General features: G+C 44.2%; 1 protein-coding gene across 2 annotated transcripts in view; it reads right to left on the bottom strand.

Annotated features, from left to right (window-relative positions):
• Positions 1-22,202, bottom strand: part of LOC122808816 (Y-box-binding protein 3-like) — a 1,306,948-nt gene that overhangs the window by 339,977 nt on the left and 944,769 nt on the right. For both annotated transcript variants that reach the window (XM_044079878.1, XM_044079879.1), the window contains exon 5: positions 12,662-12,784. In XM_044079878.1, the coding sequence (XP_043935813.1) occupies positions 12,662-12,784 (123 nt within the window). The remainder of the gene's footprint in view (positions 1-12,661; positions 12,785-22,202) is intronic.

Here is a 22,202-nt window from a genome sequence, read left to right as displayed (position 1 = left end):
CCCATTAGGGGTCGCCAGAGTGGATCGGTTTCCATTTCTTCCTGTCCTCTGCATCTTGCTCTGTCGCACAACCACCTACATGTCCTCACTCACCACATCCATAAACCTTATCTTAGGCCTTCCTCTTTTCCTCTTACCTGGCAGCTTCATCCTTTTCTCAATATACCCAGCATCCAGCCACTGGGATTGCACAAGCAAGCGCATTTCTTCGTGCCGGTCCCAAGCCCGGATAAATGGGGAGGGTTGTCAGGAAGGGCATCTGGCATAAAACATTTGCCAAATGAGATATGCAGAAAGCTATCTTTAATCCACCTCTTAATTTTTGTCAAGTCGACAAATCTCTCTTCTGAATGTTTATTCTCCCCGTCCTTTTCTATCCTTCAGTTATGCCCTATTTCTCCTGTCTTCTCTACTACATCTTGCCTATATACTTGCATCTTTCCCCACTATCCTCCTGACCAATCTTCTGTAACCAGACAATCCCCCTTACCCCAAAAAGTTTAGTTCCTCAAAGTCCTAAATTGTTAATTCTTCTCTTCTTGCAACTGTTCCTCCACTAATGGTAATATTTCTTCCCATTTCCCTAGTACCCTCCTACGCACTTGTGTCTATTTACTTAAAAATCCATGGTGCAGTCACTTCTTCACAAACGTATTTACATCTACCAAAGTTACCCTCTCTCCTTAAACATTATTCCCACTCTTCTCAAGGTCTTCCCACATCTCTCCTTAAAATATATTTTCCCCTCTTCTCATCAATGTCTTCCCACATCTCTCCTTAAATATATTCTTTCCCCTCTTATCAGTGTCTTCCCACATTTTCCATATATTTACTGTCTGTGTATTTCCTAATCTGTCATACCCCATTCCTTACAAAGGTTTCTCACACGTCTCCACATAAATCACAAACCACCAATATGAACCAGTGTAAGGTCTGACCATTCCACCACAGAATTACATGATATAATGCTGATCTTTTGCCAACTTTCTTATGGACCCTGAAACTCTAGAGTTGCTAAACCCTCTTCCCTGCACTACAGATAGTAAAACAAAGAGACCAACTTGGGTAACCTTTCCTACATCTGGGAAATTCAAGTAGATTCTGCACTCCTGGTACTTCCCAAACATACTTGTATCCAAGCACTACAATCATTAGAGACATTCTGGCATCAGGTAGGAAATTCTGTGGTGGAGTCCATGAGAGCTTTTTCTCACCAAGTACTGCTGCAGACTGATGGAAAAGGAAGACTTATTACAATTAACTCTTCAAAAAACCTGTCATCCTCTGTTGTGCTGTGGTAACTGCCAAATGGAAATATCAGTTCATTTGAAATCTATGGGCGTGTGGTCAAATGGAAACAGTCCCTCCAACACTGTGGAGAATCACTAATCAACTAAAACTCCAAATGGGTTGGGAGACTGACTTATAAGATTTGTGCTACAAAGTTGAGGATCTAAAGAGCCTGCCACTGGTTAGAAAAAGGCGGGTGATAAAGATGGTGAGGCTGCGGCCTTGGTAATGCACACAACATGTACAACAATGTCGCCAACACACCACAATCCCAAAATTGAAACACCCTTGGAAATATTTAAACTGCTGGTAAGAAATTTAAATGTTTTCTAAACTTCTGCACATAAAACAAAAGTTAAGCAATCCCCAAAACGTTCCATGCGAGTCGTTCATCTAGCCTTCATTCTTACAGATGGGTTTGGAGCCAATCCTCTACTCCGAGTCTGCCTACTACAAAGCTCGAGGTCTTTAGACAGCTGGAGGCCAAGTCCCTATCCCATGATGCACCTTGAGTTACCTCAGATCTTGTTTGCTGCATCTAATTATGATGTGCCATTCTATCACTCTTTAGGAGAACACCCATAGAAAGACTGAGCAACCAGGATAAAACTAGTTTCTCTGTCCTCAAAAAACCCTGGGCGGGGTAGGAGGGTTGGAAAAATGAAGGAGAGATGAACAACTCAAATGAGACGTTATGGTGAATACATAACTTCTTTATATGAAGTTGTTCTATCTCTACGTTCACTCTGAGATGTAGACACTGCTCTGGTAGAATGAGGCTTAATTGTATGCTGTAAAAGTTGGCAGCTGAACAAGTGTAGGTGATACTAGACAGTGTTTTTGCCACTGGCATACCTTTCCTAGAATCTGAAAAAGAAACGAAAAGTTGCTCTGATTTTTTGAACTCTTGTTCTATTCAGGTAAAATCTGAGCCGTCTACGAACATCAAGTTTGTGCAGCATATACTCTAAGTCGTTGGTGTGTTTGGGGAAGAACAATGGTAACTTCACGATCTGGTTGAGGTTAGCTTCAGTACAAACTTTAGGTAAAAATGAAGGATTTGTTCGCAGGGACACTGTCAGCATGGAAAATCAAATATATAGTCTTCCAAGACAAATATTTCAAACCACATGTTGAAGCAGGCTCGAAAGGTGGGAGGATAACGTGAGAAAGCATAAAATTTGGGTTCCATTGGGTATAAGGGGACTTCACAGGTGGTCTGAGATGGAAAATCCCTTTGAGAAAAGCTTTAGATCGCTTGTGTGACATTATGTTCAATCCTTCAACACCAAGGTGAAAACTCAAGATGGCAGCCAGCTGTACCCGAACTCTAGTTGCCGCAGCTCCTTTATTGAAAAGCAGTCAAAAATTCTAACTGAGGAAATGGGGGCTTGATAGGGATCAATGTTATTTTGAGAAGCCCATATACAAAATCTTCTCCATTTGCTAAGGTACAATTTTCTAGTAGAGGACTTATGACTTACTAATTACCCATTTCACACTGAGCTAATTGGAGGAAGGGCACTGAGCAAACTGATCTGTGATATAGAACATTAAGTATCATGTTTTTTTGCTTATTTTTACGAGTTATTTATAGCACTTAGTCTGCTGCATACTATTCTAGCTAGTTTCATTGTGTGTGAGGTATTAACTGGAAATTCTCTACAATTGCTAAGCATCCGTTTGGGTTTGTTCTGATTTCCTGCAAAGTTGAGTTTATCATATAACTTAATTGTTTGCAGTTAAAAGCATTCTCTAGAGTCTCCTTGCTCCTTTATGTGTTTAAACATTTCTGCAGTTTTGTCTAGCTAAGTAGTGTGGGTAGCTGTAGCATTGTCCATATTCAGGCTTAAGTTTTGGGCCTAGTTTGTTGGTAGAGGCTGTGTCTGAGCACATGTTCCAGGCCATCTTAGTTTAGCCAAAGCCAGTATAGCATTTCAGTGAGAGGGACGTGTTTATGGTCATTGGCTGATTGGGGTTACCTGGACTACAGCTTGGAGTAAACAACTCATTGGTTCTTTTGAGCTTTTTTTAAAGTTGTTTCAGGTTTCAACTTTGTTAAAGTTAACTTGTGTTTCTGCCATTTCCCACTGTGCTAATCGGAGGAAGGGCACTGAGCAAACTAATCTGTGATGTATAACATTAAGAATCCTGTTTTTTTGCTTATTTTTACGAGTTATTGATAGCACTTTTGTCTGCTGCATACTTTTCTAGCTAGATTCACTATGTGTGAGGTATTAACTGGAAATTTACTACAATTGTTAAGCATCTGCTTTGGTTTATTTGTTCTGATTTTTGTTTCCCTCCCTCGCTAATGGTATCCTGTTCTTATACTTGGTGGCTTTGCAGTTGCCCACCCCTACTGTAAATTTGATCTGGGACACTTCCCAGTCTAGAGTCATTACCTCATTCTACCTAATACAGGGAGAACATTTGAGAAGGCCAACCCACTTAGTTTAACGTTGAATTATCTTCTGCTCCTCCTTTCTCCCTTTCCACTTTACAAAAAAAAAATTCTAAGCTTGTTTCCTGCCTTTCCTGCAAGTAGTGTAGTCCAGACACAGATTTGCTGTATCCAGGACTGTTGGTAAATTTCTGAGACCCCAAGCCTTTCTGTGTTGGAGGGAAGCCTAGCTTATCAGTGGGAGTGGTAAGCACTAGGTAGCTTATCTAAAAAAAAAAAAAAAAAATGCATTGCCGCTTCGCTACAGTTAAACTATTCCCAGCGCCATAAAGTCTGCTCTTCGAACTTTCCCTTAGAACTAGCCAGTTTTAGTTTTAGCAATCAAATCTGTTTGAGCTCAGCACTTGTTCAGAACTCGTAAGCACTAAATAGGCTACAAATTACTACAGCACTTAACTTTCCTCACTTGTCTAGAGGAAAACAATTTTTAGTACTTAACATGCACCTATCCAGGGCATGTTTAAGTGTCCGCTCCTGGTGTTTTCTCCTGTGTACCTGATGAATCTTGGCATCTTGGGGCAATGCAGCAATTGCTGCATGTACACAGACAACCCTCTCCTCCTACCACCCAACACTACAACCTGTGAGATGCAATTATATAGCCAAACTGGATGCAAAGCTCTCTTCACCAAGACTGGACTAGACAGTCAAGAGAAGGTAAACACTTGTACCATACCACACATCATAGTCCCTCAAAACCTACACCATCAAAACACACAAAACACACCTACATTCGCAGAGGCTCTCAAAAATCTGTCCAAGCAACAGGGACCACCAAAGCAGAAATGCAAGCAACCTCCACCCCCCAACACAACCCAAATTACAGCGCCCACAAACTCAGTGTGCCACTCAACCACAGCCGATGAGACACAACGTACCCAACACTCTAGTCATAGGTGACTATAGTCAGGCACACGGATGTTCCACTCACCAGGCTAAACAAGGAGAAAGTTACTGTCAGCTGCCAGGATATGCCACAAAGCACGCACTCAGGTTACTCCACAAGTACAAATACGACCCAGTCATTGACCATGTTGGTGTGAATGACCCAAGACGTACCTCCCTGGACTACATTAAAAGAGACATGGAGCTGTCCGATCTTTAGCCCAGGCAGGTATGACCCTAGCCTCGAGTATCATCCTGCCATCACCCAGAATACCACAGTACAAGGACAAAATGATTGACTTCAACTGGCTAAGCTTCTGGTGTCATTCTAAAGGGATCCAGTATCAGTCTGCCTGGGATGACATGATAGACCACAATGCTTTGCCAGAGATGGCGTGCACCTGTCGCCCTTGGGATTCCGGACACTGGCTAAGGCTTTTGCCACCCCTATAGTGCCTTTTTAGGCATGGTTCAAATGACAAATTCACCACCGTAACAGGTACAAGCAAGCAAAATCTGAGGGTAATGTTACTCAGTGCTAGAAGTCTAAAACCTCAAAATGCACTCACGAGGCACTCTAAAATGGAGCAGACATCTGTGCAGTGACAGAAACCTGGTTCAAGGCTCCAGACAGCACCCCTGCAATACCAGGCTATAATTCATGCCACACCTTTCGGCCACCTAACCTGGACTGAAACACTAAAGGCAGAGGTGTATCCATATTCATTAAGGATATCCACACACCTCCAGGCTAGCTGCTCAGCATAATGCATCCGAGATTATCCAAGTGCAACTAACTCTGGGCAAGACCACAATCCACATTGTAGACTGCTACAGACCCCCCCACACCATGCCCCAGGATTTCCACTCCTTGATGCACTGGAAAATATTAGGGTACAACCCAACACCCTAATAATGGGCGATTTCAACTACCCCACCATTAACTGGGAAAACAACTCCTGTACCAACTCTTTTGCTCAACTGTTTCTGAATTCATAAATTCCAATGCCTTGGATCAACTTATCAACACCCCCACCAGGGGCAGCAATATCCTACACCTGGTCAACATGGGCAACCAGTGTTCCACACCAGAGGTCAGTTCATTGGTCAGATCAGACAAGCTAATCACCCTAGACATCCAGATCCTGCCCCCACCCCCCATTAGGGAAACCACTAATAAATTTCTCCAAAGCCAACTTCATGCTTAAGATAGAAGTGGCAAACTTCACGACACCCATGCAGACGGACAACAGAGAACTGCTGAATCCTACACAAATGCACTTTATAAGCACTTAGAGTGCATGGATCGTGCAATCCCCAATAGAACCAAGATGATATCCTCCAAAAAAGGAAGCCAATCTGGTGGTCTCCTGCCCCCCCTCACCCCCTAAAGGGACCATCTCTATACCAGAAGAATGCAAAGTTCCTGTAATCACAGCTGCACAGGTAAAGCACACTCTCCAAAGCAAAGAACACAGCATCCATGGGACCTGACAACATCCCAGGCTGCATTCTACACTAACTACAGAAACTGGCACCCCACCCAAGTACCATGTTCAAAGCCCTACCTCAGGCTTTGTGCCCACTGAATGGTGCACAGCGACCGTCAACCCACTCCACAAAAGGGGAGCCACCATGGACCCGGGGAACTACCGCCCCATTAGCCTGATGAGCCTGGTCTGCAAGGCTATGGAACGTTTCATGGAACTTATAAACAATGACACTGGTATTCTCCAAACTCTGGACTCCACCCAGTTCAGGTTTGTAAAAGGCAGATCATGTCTCCTAAGCCTGATAGACTTTGAAGCGGTCACCAAAGCCGTAGATGAGAGTAAGGTGGTACACAGCCTATCTAGATCTCACCAAGGTTTTCGAAACCATCCCCCCACTATGGAATTATACTCACTAAACTAGGTATAAATCCCTGTGTTACAAGATGGGTTGCCAACTGGCTCACTGACGGAACCCACACTGTGAAAGTAGCAGACTCCAAATCAGACTTCAGACCAGTGACAAGTGGAGTACCACAGGATTCAGTCCTGGTTCCTCTCCTGCTTGGTATCTACTTCTCTGAAGTACAGGCTAACAGAAGGTCTTTGGCTAATGAAGTTTGCAGATGACTAAAAACTAGAAGCCATAATCGAAACTCCTAACGATGTGGACATCCTACAAAAGGGCCTCACTGAGACAGATGCCTGGTGTCAAAGCCATGGCCTCAAGCTCAATGCCAATAAGTACACTGTCATCCCTTTTGGTAAAAACTCTGTACCCATGAACTACCACCATAGGTGGTAGCCTACTTAACACCAAAAGTGTGATAAGAGACCTTGGGACACAGGTGGACAGTAGTCTCTCCTTTGATAATCACATCACCACAGCAGTCTGGGAAATCTTTCTACATGGCACACATCGCAAAAGGCTTCTCATCCAGGAAAAAAAAAAAAAAAAGAGGTCATTGTTCCACTCTGTCACTCAGACCCATTATATAATACAGCGCCCCTTTTGGTATGCACCTCACAAGACATCTACAACTGGAAAGGCCACAGAAATACCTCAGAGGATTACCGACCTCAGATGCCCTACGCAGACAGCAACTCCAGCTTTACTCCGTTGCATATCACCTACTCGGAGATGATCTCTGCCCAACATACAAAGCTATGTCAAACCCAGAGTTGTTGGACATGCTCCACTTAAAGAAATCACAATCCTTCACAGCTACACGCTCTAGGGACCTAAACCTGGTTAAAAATAAACAGAACATGCTGGAGGGATAGATTCCTATCCCAGAGACTTCCCACACTCGAACAAACCATCTATATCAAACAAAGCTCATTAGCACTCCAAGAAAAATCTTGATGGTTGGATGGGAGATGGGAAATTCACCCCAGGGATCACTTCTGTGGCTCTGCTCGACAGGGGCACAGGAAAATAATTTTCTTGGGTGGCAAAAGCCAGGGTACCTTTTTGGCTAGACTTATATAGACCCTAGGGCCAATAGCCTAGTACCTACCTATAAGAAGATATCAAACATGCTGGGTTTCGTTTGAGAGGTTATGGACCTGGCTATGTTGGGAATTGGAATAAGCCAAACTGTCAATTTCAGGGATTGGAGAGGAATGAAGAGCCTCCGACGAATGCGTCACAAAGTATAGAACTAGAACTGTACAGGATGAAGTCGAAGGAAAGGCATCCAAATCCGACAAGGCCAATAAGGGGCTATTACAATGATGGTCCTTCCCAGGGCTTTTGCTTTCTGTAGTACTTTGGGTATCAAGGGAATTGGTGGGAATGCATAGAGGAGACCCAGAGGCCAATCGTGTAAGAGTGCGTCCCTTGGGGATTCTCCCAGAGGGGGAATCGGGGCAAAGTAGACTCTGCATTTTGTGTTAATGTGGGAGGCAAAAAGGTTGCAGCAAGGCTGGCCTCACCTGTGGAACATTCTCTCCGCTATCCTTTTTGAGGGACCACTTGTGAAGCAACAAAATTGCCCTGCTCAGTTTGTCTGCAATCACGCTGGATTTCCCCGGGATGTTGTGTTGCTTTCAGAAAGTGCTGGGTGGATGTAGCCCACTGCCATTAGAGCCTTGCGATAAAGGAGGCAAGACCTGGTTCATCCTTGCTTCTTCAAGTACCAGGCCACTGACATGTCCATCTGAATCGCAACTATCCCCAGAGGGAGAGAGTCCTAAAAGTACTGCAATGACAAAAGTACCACTCATCTCCAGGACATTGATATGCAGCAGTGTCTCCTGTCTGGTCCATGTGTCTTGGGCTGTTCTTCCCTGAAAATGCCCCCCCCCCCACCATATCAGGCAAGCATCAGTGGTCACTGTGGTTGCTGGTGAGAGTAGGATAAAAGGACGACCTATCATGGAGAGGTCAACTACCACCGAAAATCCTTTTTGCAAGTGTTTGTGATAATTATGAGATGAGACATGGGGAGCTCATGGTAAGAGCACTGAGTGAATAGCAGCCATTGTAGAATCTGCATGTGCATGCGACCCAATGGTATTACTAATATTGCAGCTGCCATCATGCCTAACAACTTTAGCACTTCTGATGCTGGAGCCTTGTCCCTGGATATGTTGTGGACCTGCTGACGAGGTAATAACACTTTCTGCTGGAAGTTTTAAAGGGGTGATTGTGTCCAATTCTGCTCCGATAAAAACGATATGTTGTGATGGCAAGGCAGATTTTTCTGAATTTATGGTAATGCCCAGATGATTGCAGAGAGCAAGAGTGGTGTCCCTGGCTTGTATTAGCTGATGCCTGGTGGTGGTGGTGTCCCTGGCTTGTATTAACTGATGCCTGGTGGTGGTGGTGAGGAGCCAAGTCTTACAGAAACACCTAGAATCCTAAACGCCTCAGGTGAGCTGTGACCACTGCCATACATTTGGTGCACACTGGGGGCTGTAGTGAAACCAAAGGGCAGTGCTCAAAACTGGTAATGATTGGCTCCCAGCCGGAAGCGCAGGAGATGATCCCTGGATGGTCTGGCCAGTTTTATATGTAGTACGCATCCTGTAGATATATCGAGCACATCCAACTGTCTTTCCCTAAGAAGGGAAGTATAGACTGAAGCGTGACCATCCAGAACTTAACAGATCGGTTTAGTCTGCTGAGATCCAAAATAGGTCTCCAGTCCCATCTTTTTTGGAACTAAAAGGAATCTTAAGTTCCAGATCCTGTCTGGTCTGCTGGGACTGGTTGGATGACTTCTTAGCAAGGTTTAGACCTCTACTGTTACTTGTTCCCTGTAACTGGGTGGAATGTCCGGGATTGTGGTTGTCAATGGAGGTGGAGTGGAGAAAAGAATGAAATATCCTCTGGAAACTATACTTTGTACCCAGTTGTTTATTTTGAGCCAGGCGTCTGGAAACAAAGATAAGTGACCCCCGACTGCCTCCAGAGCAGGACAGTCTAGCCTTTTAGGAGTGCTAGTAGGGCTTCCAAAAGAACTGGTCTTTGTCGCCCTGCTTTTGCAGACCCCCCCCCCCCACGAGGGCAGCATCTTCCATTATTGCCCCCACCTCTGCCCCTGGAGGGGGGTTCACCACACGTGTCCAGAAAAGCTCCTTGGACTTTTTGGAACCACATCTTTCCCTCCCTTTTAACCCTTGGGGTAGGGTCTGGTAAGGGTGGAAAAACTGACTTCGATGGCAGACTGTCTTTCTTTACTGCTCACACCTAGTCAAAGTTTCCTTAACTTTGGGCTCGAAAAGGGACGAGCCATCAAAAGGGGTGTTGACAAAGGATGACAAAGGGCTCTGCGAAGGAACACAAGCGCATCCAGGAATGTCTCGAGAGCAATTCCTGTACATGCTGCCCTACTCGTTCCATCAGCTGCATATGAAATGACACATGGACGAGTTCACTATAGAATTGAGGGTAGCTGGGAGGCAAATGTCTGAAGCTCCTGCAGGCACTGTACCCTGAAGAGCATATCCAAGCTTTTTTAGGTCTCTTTGTAGACTCGTAAAATGTGAGATAGTTTTCAGTGAACTCATGGCAAAAGTCACTGAACTGTAAGTGCACTTCCTGTATCTATGATCCCAGAGCCGCTGTTAGGATGGATATAGGAAGAAGCTTCTGACATCTTTTTGGTGACTGCCACTGTGCTGGCACTCCCTTGGTGAGGAAAGACATCCTGAGGGGCAAAATAAATTAGGCCTCCTAGGGACGGACTTACATGGTGTCCAGAGACTCCCACGCCCTTCGTGAGTCTAGCTCCATGACCTCATCGAAGGGTGGAGACGCCCAAGAGGAGAACCAACTCATCTTCAATAGGGTTGGTGGACTTCCAGCCGCCCCTCTGCCGAAGGATTTCTAATACCTCAGCAAATGATACATCTTCAGAGAGGGATGGTGGGGACCCTTCCGATTCATCTAAGTCTATCAGATGCGATGAGACTCCTGTGGGGAGTCTAGGTGCTCCCTCTTGCAAATTCTCTTCCTGGGAATCTCATCAGTAGGAACTTCAGGTGAAGTCTCGGAACAGCAAGGGCCACCCTGTGGGGCTTCCTGAGGCTCAGGGTCTCTGCTTCGACAGGATCTGAGAGGCAGAAGTGGACAAAGGTACTTTTGGGGAGGAGGTAGTTGGACCTGAATTTGTAGACAACTTGGGAGACATCACTCTCCTCATGGCTTCAAAGGCACCTCTGCTCCGATGAGAAAGAACCGCTGGATCCGAAGAAACCATCCATCCCCTCAGCACCAGGAAAGTGGGCTCCAAGCCAGAGGTAGGAGCCGAGTTCATCTGAGCCGAGGCCCCGAGAAGCAAAGTTGAAACAGACAAGTTAGTCCGACCATACTCCCTGGACCCGACCGGAGAGCGTCTGCTCCTAGACTCCTCGATAGGTGCAGAGGAAGTCAGAGTAAACTGAACCGATGGCACTGGAACAGGTGTCAGCTCTGAAGCCTCAATCAGGTCAGAATCTTCTGGCTCCAAAGGAGCGGCATGGCTCAGAGGAAAGGAATTGGATGGCATTACAGTCTTCGGCTCCGCAACCACTTGGGTCAGAGCCAATAAAAATTTTGCAAACACCAGTACCTGCAGCAACTTCTGCACCACACGATCCACATTCAAATCGGAAAGGCTGATAGAGGACCGAGATAAATGAATGGATGGAGGCACTGACTGGAAAAATCAGACATACTTTGGACACCGGTTCCAGGACTGGGGACTGGCTCCTAAAAGACAGGACGCTCAGTCCGAAGGCTGTGGAGCAGAGAGTCTCTGATTTTATTTTACTTCAGAAGAAGCCTTAGAAGACTTGCTAGACTTTTCCTAGTCACTCAAAGCTTTCAGAAGTCCTCTTTTTCTCTTGAAGTAGAGGAAAAAGAAAGGCAAATGGAGCAGCTTTCTTGCAAGTGAAAGGATCCAAGACAATATACACAATTAACGTGACTGTCACAGAAATCTTTTGTCCACATTTTCGACACTTTTTAAAGCCTGACTTAGATGCTTGTCTTTTTTCTCGCCTTTCTCCTGGTCAGCCATAATCAATTATACAGTATCCAGAAAAATTGACTACTTAGATACTAGACACATCCACGCAATTAGAAAAATTAAACTAGTAAAGCTAAACAAGTGAAATAAGCCCTAAACATCAAATGGGCTGAACATCCTGTGACTAAACTATCACTACTGACACACACTACTTGTTTAAACTACAAGCTATATTGTAAAGGTACACCGAAGGGAAGAGAATATTAAAGGCCTATAAGAAAAAATGAAGGCCAAAAAGAGAAGAAATATAACTACTAATAAGCTATAAAAGATGTAACTATTAAAGACTATCTAAATATTTTGAGAAATAATTTAGCTAGATACAAGAAAAAAACTATACTGGCACGAGCTGTGCAAGGAAACCTCCGATCTATTGCAGTGGCAAACTAGATCTGAGGCAACTCAAGGTACATCATGGGACAGGGACTTGGCATAGAGCTGTCTGAAGACCTCAAGCTTTGTAGTAGGTTGACTCGGAGCAGAGGATCAGCTCCAAGCCCATCTGTAAGAATTAACAGCGCAATAGAACAACTTCACATTAGATATGGATCACAATCAAAAAGATTTATTGCACTCTGCAGAGAAAAAAAAAAAATGAAAATTGGAAGAATTTCTATTAATGCTGTGTAATGGGGGCTGACTATATCCAAAAAATTAGATTAACAACCTCTAACATATTTGTGCATTATGCAGCCTTAAAAATGGCTGACAGTACTTGCAGAATCTTGTGTACAGTCCTAGTACAAGGTAACCATGTAGTTTCAGAATGCCCCCTCCAAAAGTACCACAAACCTTATTAATATTGTTCTTTCGTACAGAAGGTGATCTATCAAGAGCTGAAGGAAAGTCAAACAGGCTTATACTGCAAGTTGTGCTGCACAGGAAAAAGAAAGTCAGCAAACAGTCCAATTAACCCCCTGTACAGGGAACACACTAGTAATCGCAACAGGCATCTAGAAGACTAAAGCAATATGTCTGACAGGATATGAGAAAAATGCAGTGAGCCTACTTACACTGCGAGATACCCCACGGCGACGTCCAAAGTACCCCCGGCGGAAGCGTCTTCTATCAGCAGCATAACGGCTTCCCTGGACAGGTGCTCCTTCTGGACCAGTCACATTGGCTGCCTCTGCACCCTGACAGATAAAAAAAAAGTTTAGAGCTCTTCCACATTGTTTCTTAGATTCTGTAACAACCACTCATCACTGTTATTCTGAAAGATAACTTATAAAAACACAAAAGTATTACGCCTGATATAAAGCTTCCCTACTACAATATGTTTATATAATTAAGTGCATTCTTATAAAGCATCATCCTTCCAATGACTAGTGCAAGAAAAAAATAAGACCATGGTACTTCCAACAGTTTATTTATAGGCTTGCTGTATCATAACTTCTATGATGTGGCAGGTATAGCAACTGTAGTTAAGCCACTACTGAGACTTAACAGTGCGTAAGAAACAATGTACCATTCAATTTTTATAATTAGGGGAGAATTTGGCATAATGGTTAAGATCTTTACCTCACAAAAGAGAGTGTGATTCTGACCTCTGGTTATTGTCAGGCTTGTAGGTGTACAGAGTGATGGGTTCATATGGAAATACCAGATTATGAATTAATGCAGTTCTGCTACAAAAATATGGAAAACATTTAGTTCTCACAATACCAAAGCCCATATTTATTAGCTGACCAGCATCTCCAAAAGCAGAGATGAAACTTTTTTCTTTCAACTCTTTCAGGAAGACTTGGGCTCCAGGGAGCACCAGCAGCTGCAATGATATAGTACTCAATAACTATTCAAAATTTAAAAGCACCACACAGTCACGATATTCATAATTTATAATGAGAGTAGAACTACAGATGTAAATACACACAGTAGGGTAGGAGACTACAATAACACAGCTATGTAGGAAAGCATTACTTCCTTTGTAGCAATCCCAGTTACAGTCACAGTATGGAAATTAAGTTGCATCAAGCAACAGCAGTGGTGATACTGCTATATTTGTAGGCAACATATATGTCTGTGATATGTATAACTTGCAACCTTTGATATTGATAAAACATTTGACTAAGAGAAAGAAACAGCCAACGGTGGCTCTGCTAAGGTCCATATACAGATTTACAAACTTGTGTACAAATAGATAGTTTACTACAGATGTATTACCTCTGCCTGGTGGTAATAAAATTTGAATATTCAATAATCAAAATATTTGCCTATTTGGCATTTGCATTAATATTCCTTGAAAAGGAGTTCCTTTAGTTTTAAGCCTTTAAGTACCTCTTATTTAAGCATTTGTATTGGTTTCCATGAAGTATGCCCAATTTTAGAAGTTTAATTTTCTTAACTGCTAGTCCACAGCAGGCTCTAACTTGAGTGCATCAGCTGTATTCCTTGGGGAGTATGACGCTGCACATGTAGCAAGTTATATGGAGAAGCAGACACTGTTGAAAGAGTGCATTAAGTAGAAAGTTTGCTCTACTATTCAAGAGAGCCAATGGAAATTAAATATACTGTGTGTTACTACACCATCTACTGATAGATTTCTGACTTCCTTTATGTGACAATCCAGAACGTAGACAACTTCAGGACTTTATCCAAACAAAATCAAGCTTACTAATCCTGTAACCCCAAAAAGATAATTTGTCCAAATAACTATATACGGTAGAAGGTGGATGGGGGTAGGTGCAGGTACTGCTGCAGTGAGGAATAAAACTATCTAAATGCAACTTGCACAAATGTATTATGTTCATAACTCCCACAGCTGGGTAGACTACCAAAGCGAGTAGGGAGGAAACAGGTCCAGAAGCCACATGAGAATGAACCTAGCAAAGCCAGTCCTGGTCTTTGAAAATAAATCCAGTATGTAATGCTTTGTAAAAATATGTACAGAGGATCACTTGACTGCCTCAAATTTTTTTGAGTCCACCCCTTACCAATATGTCAAAGAAAACAAGGCCCTTAGAATGTGCCTTAATCCTGGCTGGAAAAGTTTTAGCATGGTGGGAACATGACAGTAAGGAAAAACTGGAACTGTCCAATTTGACACAGGTTACCCTTTTCCATTCCCATACTAGGAATTCCCAAACTATAAATCTTAGTAGACTCACTTATCCGGTCATGTGGGGCTGGACCTTAGGCTGGATAAACAAATGGGTGATTAATCAGAAAGTGCATACAAAATAGCAATTATAGGTTATGAATCAGCTAGAACAGGATTTGTGTTAGTATGCATTTTCTAATGAATATGAAGTCTAAAACTCAAATGTGTCATTTATCCACAGGAGGCAGAAGTGCTATTCTTCTCTGTCTTTTGCTTGGCTACGGCAGAAATTGGATGGCTGGTTAAACAGAGGCTGCATAAGAGGGAGTGTACTACACTTACTGACAAGACAATACAGGGGCAACAATATCCTAGTCCTAGTCATTACCAACATGAGTGAATGGTGTTGCACACCAGAAGTCAACTCCCCGTTGGTCCGATCTGACCATAAGCTAATCACCCTTGACATCCACATCCTGCCACCACCCCCCATTAAGGAAACCATAGTAAAAATTTCTCCAAAGCCAAGTTCGGCTTCTTAAGACAGAAGTGGTGAACTTCATGACACCCAAGCAGATGGACAATACAGTTACAACTGCTGAATCCTACACAAATGCATTCTATAAGCACTTGTACAAGTGCATGGATCGTGCTATCCCAAACAGAACCAAGACGGTATCCTCCAAAAAACAGGAAGCCAATCTGGTGGTCCCCTGCCATAAACAAACTGTACAACAGAAGAAAGAAACTGTTGCAAAAGTGCAAGATCCCATGAGTGCAGGAGATCCCTGGTCGGCCTCAGTATGAAGCTGAGATCCCTTATAAGATCCTGCAAAGCTATCTACGAACACACACAAAAAAAAATATATCGCCAAAAATTCCAAGGACAACCACAAAGCATTCTACAGCTATGTCAACAATCTCGAAGGATACACTCAGATCTGCTCAGTTACAGCACAAAGGCAAGAAAATTACAGAAAATACAGTTTTGTACCTACCATAAATGTAGATGTCCGAACTGGATAGCATCTGCAGTCATAACAAGTGGGTTGTCCTGTCGTCAGGCAGCCCTGCAGTCGGCCGGATTCCAAAGTCCGGGTCCGGCTTCGGCTGATGTCGCACTCCACCCGACGTCATCTCTGTTGGTCTTCGGGTATAAAAGCATCAGCCGACGCCATTTTCCTCAGTGTTTCTTGCCCCAGATGCCAGTAGCCCTCTTGCAGGCTAAAATTTGGATAGATGCCAATGTTTCCAAATAGATAGAGGTAAACACAACAATAAGCATATATGTACATATATACAAACAAATACACCATAAAGACTCCCCCAACAGCTAGCTATTAGGAGGGTAAACACCCTAGGAGTACCACAGAGGGAAGGAGGGAGGGTAATCCTGACTGCAGATGCTATCCAGTTCGGACATCTACATTTATGGTAGGTACAAAACTGTACTATGTCCTTCATGGATGCATCTGCAGTCATAACAAGTGGGTAGAATACCATAGCCAACTAGGGAGGCGGATAAAAGTAGATTATGGTGTGTTTAGGATCCCTTGCAGTACAGCAGTGGCAAACCCTGCTCGGGATCTGGAATATAGAGGCAAATTATAATGCTTGGCAAATGTATGCACGGAGGTCCAAGTAGCCGCCTCAATAATGTCTTTGGTTGCCACTCCTCGTAAGAAGGCTGTGGTAGTGGCTGTTGCTCTTGTAGAATGAGGTCTTATGTTCTGTGGAATTGGTTTTCCATGGAAGGAGTAACAGTATCGTATGCAATTTCCTATCCATTTAGAGATTGTCTGTTTGGAAATAGCTTTTCCTTCCCTTCCTGTTGCATAGGCTACAAAAAGTTGGTCAGTCTTTCTGCTATTTTTTGTTCTGTCCAAGTAGTAGCGTAGCTGTCTATGTACATCCAAGGTATGCAGTATTCTTTCCCTCTGTTTTGTGGGTTGGGAAAGAAGGTAGGTAGGTGGATTGCCTGGTTTAAAGACACTCTGGATACCACCTTGGGCATAAATGTAGGATTAGTCCTCATGGACACTATCTTGGTGGAAGATTAGGAAGGGTTGCACTGCCATTAAGGCCTGTAGCTCTGAAACCCTCCTTGCTGAAGTAATTGCCAGTAGGAAAGCAGTTTTCCATGACAGGTGTTGTAGGTCTGCTGTTGCTGCTGGTTCAAAGGGTGATAGTGTTAACTTTTCTAGCACAAAGTTTAAATCCCAAGCTGGTAATGGCGGTTTCCTTGGAGGTTTTACATTCTTGATTCCTCTGAGGAACTGCCTGAGCAAAGGGTGCGAAAAACAGGTGGATCAAAGCTGTATTCTGCTGAAATAGCTGATGCATGTATCTTGATGGAGGAGTAGGACAGGCCTGAATGAAGAAGTTCGCCAGATACTCCAGAATGTTAGGCATATCTATGTTTGACACATCTTTTCCTCTTTCCGCACTCCAAATGACAAACCTTTTCCATTTTCCAGCATAGTTCCTTCTTGTTGAAGGTCTCGTGCTTCAAGAATAATGTCTTTAACTCTTTGGGAAAGTTCTGGATTAGCTGCTGCTATGTGATGTTCCATGCAGTCAGTTGCAGCGTTTTAGGTTTGGATGTATGATGCTGTAGTTGTTCTGAGTTAACAAAGGCATCAGGGTATTGGCCAAATATTGTTCGAGACATGCTCTTCAGTAGTGGGTACCAGTGTTGTCTTGGCCAGTTTGGAGCTATCAGGATTATCCTTGGACGTTCTTCCTTGATTTTTAGTAGTACCTTGTGTATCAAAGGAAGAGGTGGGAATGCATATGCTGTTAGGCCTTTCCAGTTGAAGGAGAGTGAGTCCACTTTCCATGCTAGTGGGTGGAATGTCCTTGTGCAGCATTTTTGAGCTGGTGATTGAGAGGTGATGCGAATAGGTCTATCTGTGGCATTCCCCATTTCTTTGAGATGGTCTTGAAGATGTCCAGGTGCAGCTTCCATTCGTGGGCATCCGAGGTGGTTCTGCTTAATATGTCTGCTAGAGTATTGTCTTTCCCCGGTACAAATATTGCCTGTAACTGAATGTTGTAGCTGAGTGCCAGGGTCCACAGCTCCAAGGTCATTCTGCATAGGGGGTATGAATGAGTGCCTCCCTGTTTGTTGATGTACCACATGACTGTGGTGTTGTCTGTCCTTATCATCAACTGGCCCTCTTTGAGAAATGGTTTGAACTTTTGGATTGCCAGTTTTACTGCCAGCATTTCTTTTAGATTGATGTGCAGGTGAAGTTGATCCTGTGAAGTTGATCCTGTGTCCACAATCCTTGCACGCATTTGTCCAGCATGTGGGCCCCCCATCCTAGGTCTGAAGCGTCTGTTGTGATGGTCTGGCTTGGTTGACATCTGCGAAAGGGTAGGCCTGGGTTTGACTGGCATGCCTGAGCCCACCATAGGAACTCCTGTTTTAAGCATGGAATTAGTGGGATTTCTGTTTCTAGACTGTGTCTGTGTTGGGACCATAAATTCTTTAGGTACCACTGTAGTTTCCTCATATGTAGTCTGGCAAATGGGACCAAGATTATGCATGATGCCATGAAGCCCAAGGCCTGCAGAACTTTTCTTGCTGTTAACTTGTTCAGTTTTGTTAGTGCCAAGAAGTAAAGAGGAAGTTCTTTTGTTTTTCTGTAGTCAGGAATGCCATTTGTTGTACTGTGTCCAATTCCGCCCAAGAATGTCCTTGTTTGGGATGGTATCAGCCTTGACTTTTGTAAATTGACTGTGTATCCCAGTCCTTGTAGCAAGTAAATGACCCTTTGTAAATCTGTTGTCAGCTTGCTTTTGTTGTCCCCTTGTAGCAGGCAGTCGTCCAGGTATGGGTAAATTTGAATTCCCTGTAGTCTGCAATGGGCGATTACTGATGCCAGGCATTTTGTGAATACTCTGGGCAGTAGATAAGCCAAAGGGCAATGCTGAGAATTGATAGTGCTCTGATCCTGCAAGAAATCTGAGGTATCTTCTGCAGATTGGTCGAATGGGGACGTGCAGGTATGCCTCCTTGAGATCTAGAGTTACCAGCCAAGACTCCTTGCCCAGCATGGGAAGAAGTTGCTGTAGGGTCAGCATTTTGAATTTTGGGACAATGATGTATGTATTTAAGGTGGACAGGTCGAGAATTGGTCTCCAACTTTTTTGCCTTTCTTGGAACTAGGAATAGTCTGGAATAGAACCCCTTTCCTTGTTCTGCTGTTGGCACTCTTTCCACAGCTCTCATGTTTGCTAACTCCATTATCTGACGTAGAGCCTCTGTTTTTTGATTTGGAGGTAGATTTGGCATTCCTCTTTTGACTGGTAAAGTGTGGAAGTGAAACCGGTAACCTTGATCTATGGTTTGTAAAATCCACTTGTCTTTTGTTATGTAGTGCCAGTTCTTTGAAAATAAGGTTAACTTTCCGCCTAGAGGAGCTGCTATTTGTTCCCTGGTAGGCGGATTTAGGATTAAGTCACTGTGGTTGTGCTGATGTAGTGGCAGTGGCTGTGTCTGTGCCTCTGTTGTTACCTTGCCACTGTCGTCCTCTGTAGGCACCTCCTCTGGATTGGTTTCTGCCTCTGGAACGCCTATTCCTGCCCCTTTGAAATTTTGTGGAGTCAGGAAAGGACCAATTTTTGGCAGGCCAGTTCCTGCTAAACCTTGGGGTTGAACCTGCAAGAAATCTTTAACAGTTTGAACAGATTTTGCCTTTTCTTCCATTTTCTTCATAACCTGCTGGGCAGGTGTGCCAAACAAACTTGTCTTGTCCATAGGAGCATCTAGCAACTTAGCTTTAACATGATCCGGTAAAGCTTGTTCCTTTAGCCATGCATGCCTTCTTATCACTGTGCCTGTCATGGCTGATCTAAATGAAGCCTCCAGTGCATCATAGCCACATTTTAAGGAATGGTTGCTAACCTGTTGTATGTTATTTACCATCTCTAATACATATTTCTTATCAAGAGATTCATCAGTGGTTAGTTTTTAGTTAACTGATCAAGCATAAACTCTTGGTATTGTATCATGTGAAACTGACAGTTTAAAGCTCTAGCTGAGAGAGTAGCTGAAGTGTAGACCTTTTTACCCCATCTGTCTAATGACCTTGCTTCCCTTTCCGAAGGAATAGGGTTTTAGCTGTGGTCGCGCTACTGCCTTGGGACCCTGGGATATAGTTTCTGGGTCTGCAAGTGGGGCCTTGTAAAGGTGGTGATGAGTATCTGGCACCCTGTAAAATCTGTCTGGTTTGGCAGGGGCTGGGGTAAAGAATCTGGAGCGGAGCAAACATCATTGAAAGCATCATCCACCACAGAGAGAACAGGAGGTATAGCTAAGGGCCTGTGCTGTGGGAGGTGCAGAAAGGTCCTAAGTCTTTTCTGGAGTCTGAAAATCCTGTTGCTGCCATTGGAACTGTTCTCGCATGGCATGCAAGGTTTCCCCAAAGGAGAATTCTTCTGGTGGGGAAGCAGCTGGAATGGATTCTTCAGCATCAGAATCTTCAAAATTGGAGAAGGGAGCCTCTGGCTGGTCAGTTATGTCTGATTCATCAGCAGAATCATCAGAAGACACTGGCTCAGGGGCTCTGCCCTAGGTCTCTTCTCTGGGGCTGAGAGGCCCTGTCTGGGTGAGATTGAGATCCTCTAATTAAAGAAATTAAATCTTCTGCCAAAGAAAGCATTTGAGAACTAGAAGAGGGCCTGGATGTGGGGGTTTAACAGGCACTGTTTTAGTAGTCTTGGCTGCTTTAGCCCTGGCGAAGGCCTTAATGGACATGGCTGCTGGAGGCCTAGCAGCACCACGTGCTGGGGTAGAGACATCCAAGGGGATGGTGTCTGATAAGTCAACCACCGTAGTGGGTAAAATTTTTGAGGTCGATTCAAGAGTTGTAGCAGGGGCCTCAGTTGTAAGAATAGGTTCAGCTGTACTTTGATCAGTTTTCTCGGTTTCGCCGAAACCGAGACACTCGGTTTGCTTTACCGTGGTTTCGCCGAAACCGCGGACCGCGAGTGTCGGTCTTTATCTTTGCGTTTTGGTAGATTGGGTAGTCGGAGGATCCGACGGCATAATGTACGCAAAATCAGAACCAAAACTGTTCTGCAAACTCCGACCGACGCCTAAGCGTTCGTCGGTTGAAAGAGGCACAGGCCGAACAGGCTGCTACGTCGTGGGCTGGGCCTAAACAAGGCAGACAGTAAGAGTGGAAATCTTTATGAGGTATTTGTTTCCCACAGGTTAAACAATTAACTTTTTCTGACATCGGCTGAGGCAAGAAAGAGTCCCCAACGGGGTACTTAGCTTTAGAAGTCTTCGAAGTAGTATTCGGTAGAAGTAATCTCTGGATCCGACCGACCGGCACTTGCGAACAGCTTCTGCTTCGGGCGCCACGCGGCAAGAAAGACTGAGGAAAATGGCGTCGGCTGATGCTTTTATACCCGAAGACCAACAGAGATGACGTCGGGTGGAGTGCGACATCAGCCAAAGCCGGACCCGGACTTTGGAATCCGGCCGACTGCAGGGCTGCCTGACGACAGGACAACCCACTTGTTATGACTGCAGATGCATCCATGAAGGACATCCAACTGATATTGCCAACATCGTGGCAGACAGGTAACTTTACCCACCTCTCACCCCCTAAAGGGCACATATCTATACAGGAAGAATTCAGAGTCCCTGTAAACACAACTACGCAGGTAAAAGCTGAACTTAAGCCAAAAACACAGCATCCATGGGACCGGACATACCAGGCTGTGTTTTACACAAATTTCAGAACGATCTGGCTCCCCACTTAAGCACCATGTTCAATAATTGCCTCACATCAAGCTTTGTGCCCACTGAATGGTGCACAGCAACAGTTATCCCACTCCAAAAAGGGTACCACTGATCCCGGCAACTATCTACCTATTAGCCTGACAAACCTGGTCTGCAAGGCCAGGGAATGTATCATGGAACTCAGACATTGGTAACGTCCAAACTCTGGATCCCACCCAGTTCGGGTTTGTGAAAGGAAGATCATGCCTCCTGAACCTGATGGACTTCAAGGCAGTAACCAAACCTGTAAACGAGGGTAAAGTGGTTCACACAGCCTATCTTGACCTTGCCAAAGCTTTCGACACCATACCTCATTCTGGAATTATAGCTAAATTCACTAAACTAGGTATAAATCCCAATGTCACAAGATGGGTTGCCAACTGGCTCACTGACAGAACCCACACTGTAAAAGTTGAAAAGTCTAAATCTGACCTCAAAGCAGTGACAAGTGGAGTACAACAGGGTTCTGTCCTGGGACGTCTCCTGTTTGGTATCTACTTCTCTTAACTACAGGCTAACACAGAAAGCCTCTGGCTAATGCAATTCGCAGATGACAGCAAACTAGGAACCATAGTCAAGTCCCCAAATGATGTGGACATCCTACAGAAGGGCCTCACTGAGACAGATGCCTGGTGTCAGAGCCATAGCCTCAAGCTCAATGCTAAAAAGTGCAGTGTCATACCTTTTGGTAAAAACTCTATACCCAACCACCACA

Source organism: Protopterus annectens, chromosome 8.part0 (genome assembly GCF_019279795.1).
Source record: "Protopterus annectens isolate FY-2018-M chromosome 8.part0, PAN1.0, whole genome shotgun sequence".
NCBI classification, from domain to species: Eukaryota; Metazoa; Chordata; order Ceratodontiformes; family Protopteridae; genus Protopterus; species Protopterus annectens.
This window is presented reverse-complemented; position numbering and strand designations above follow the sequence as displayed.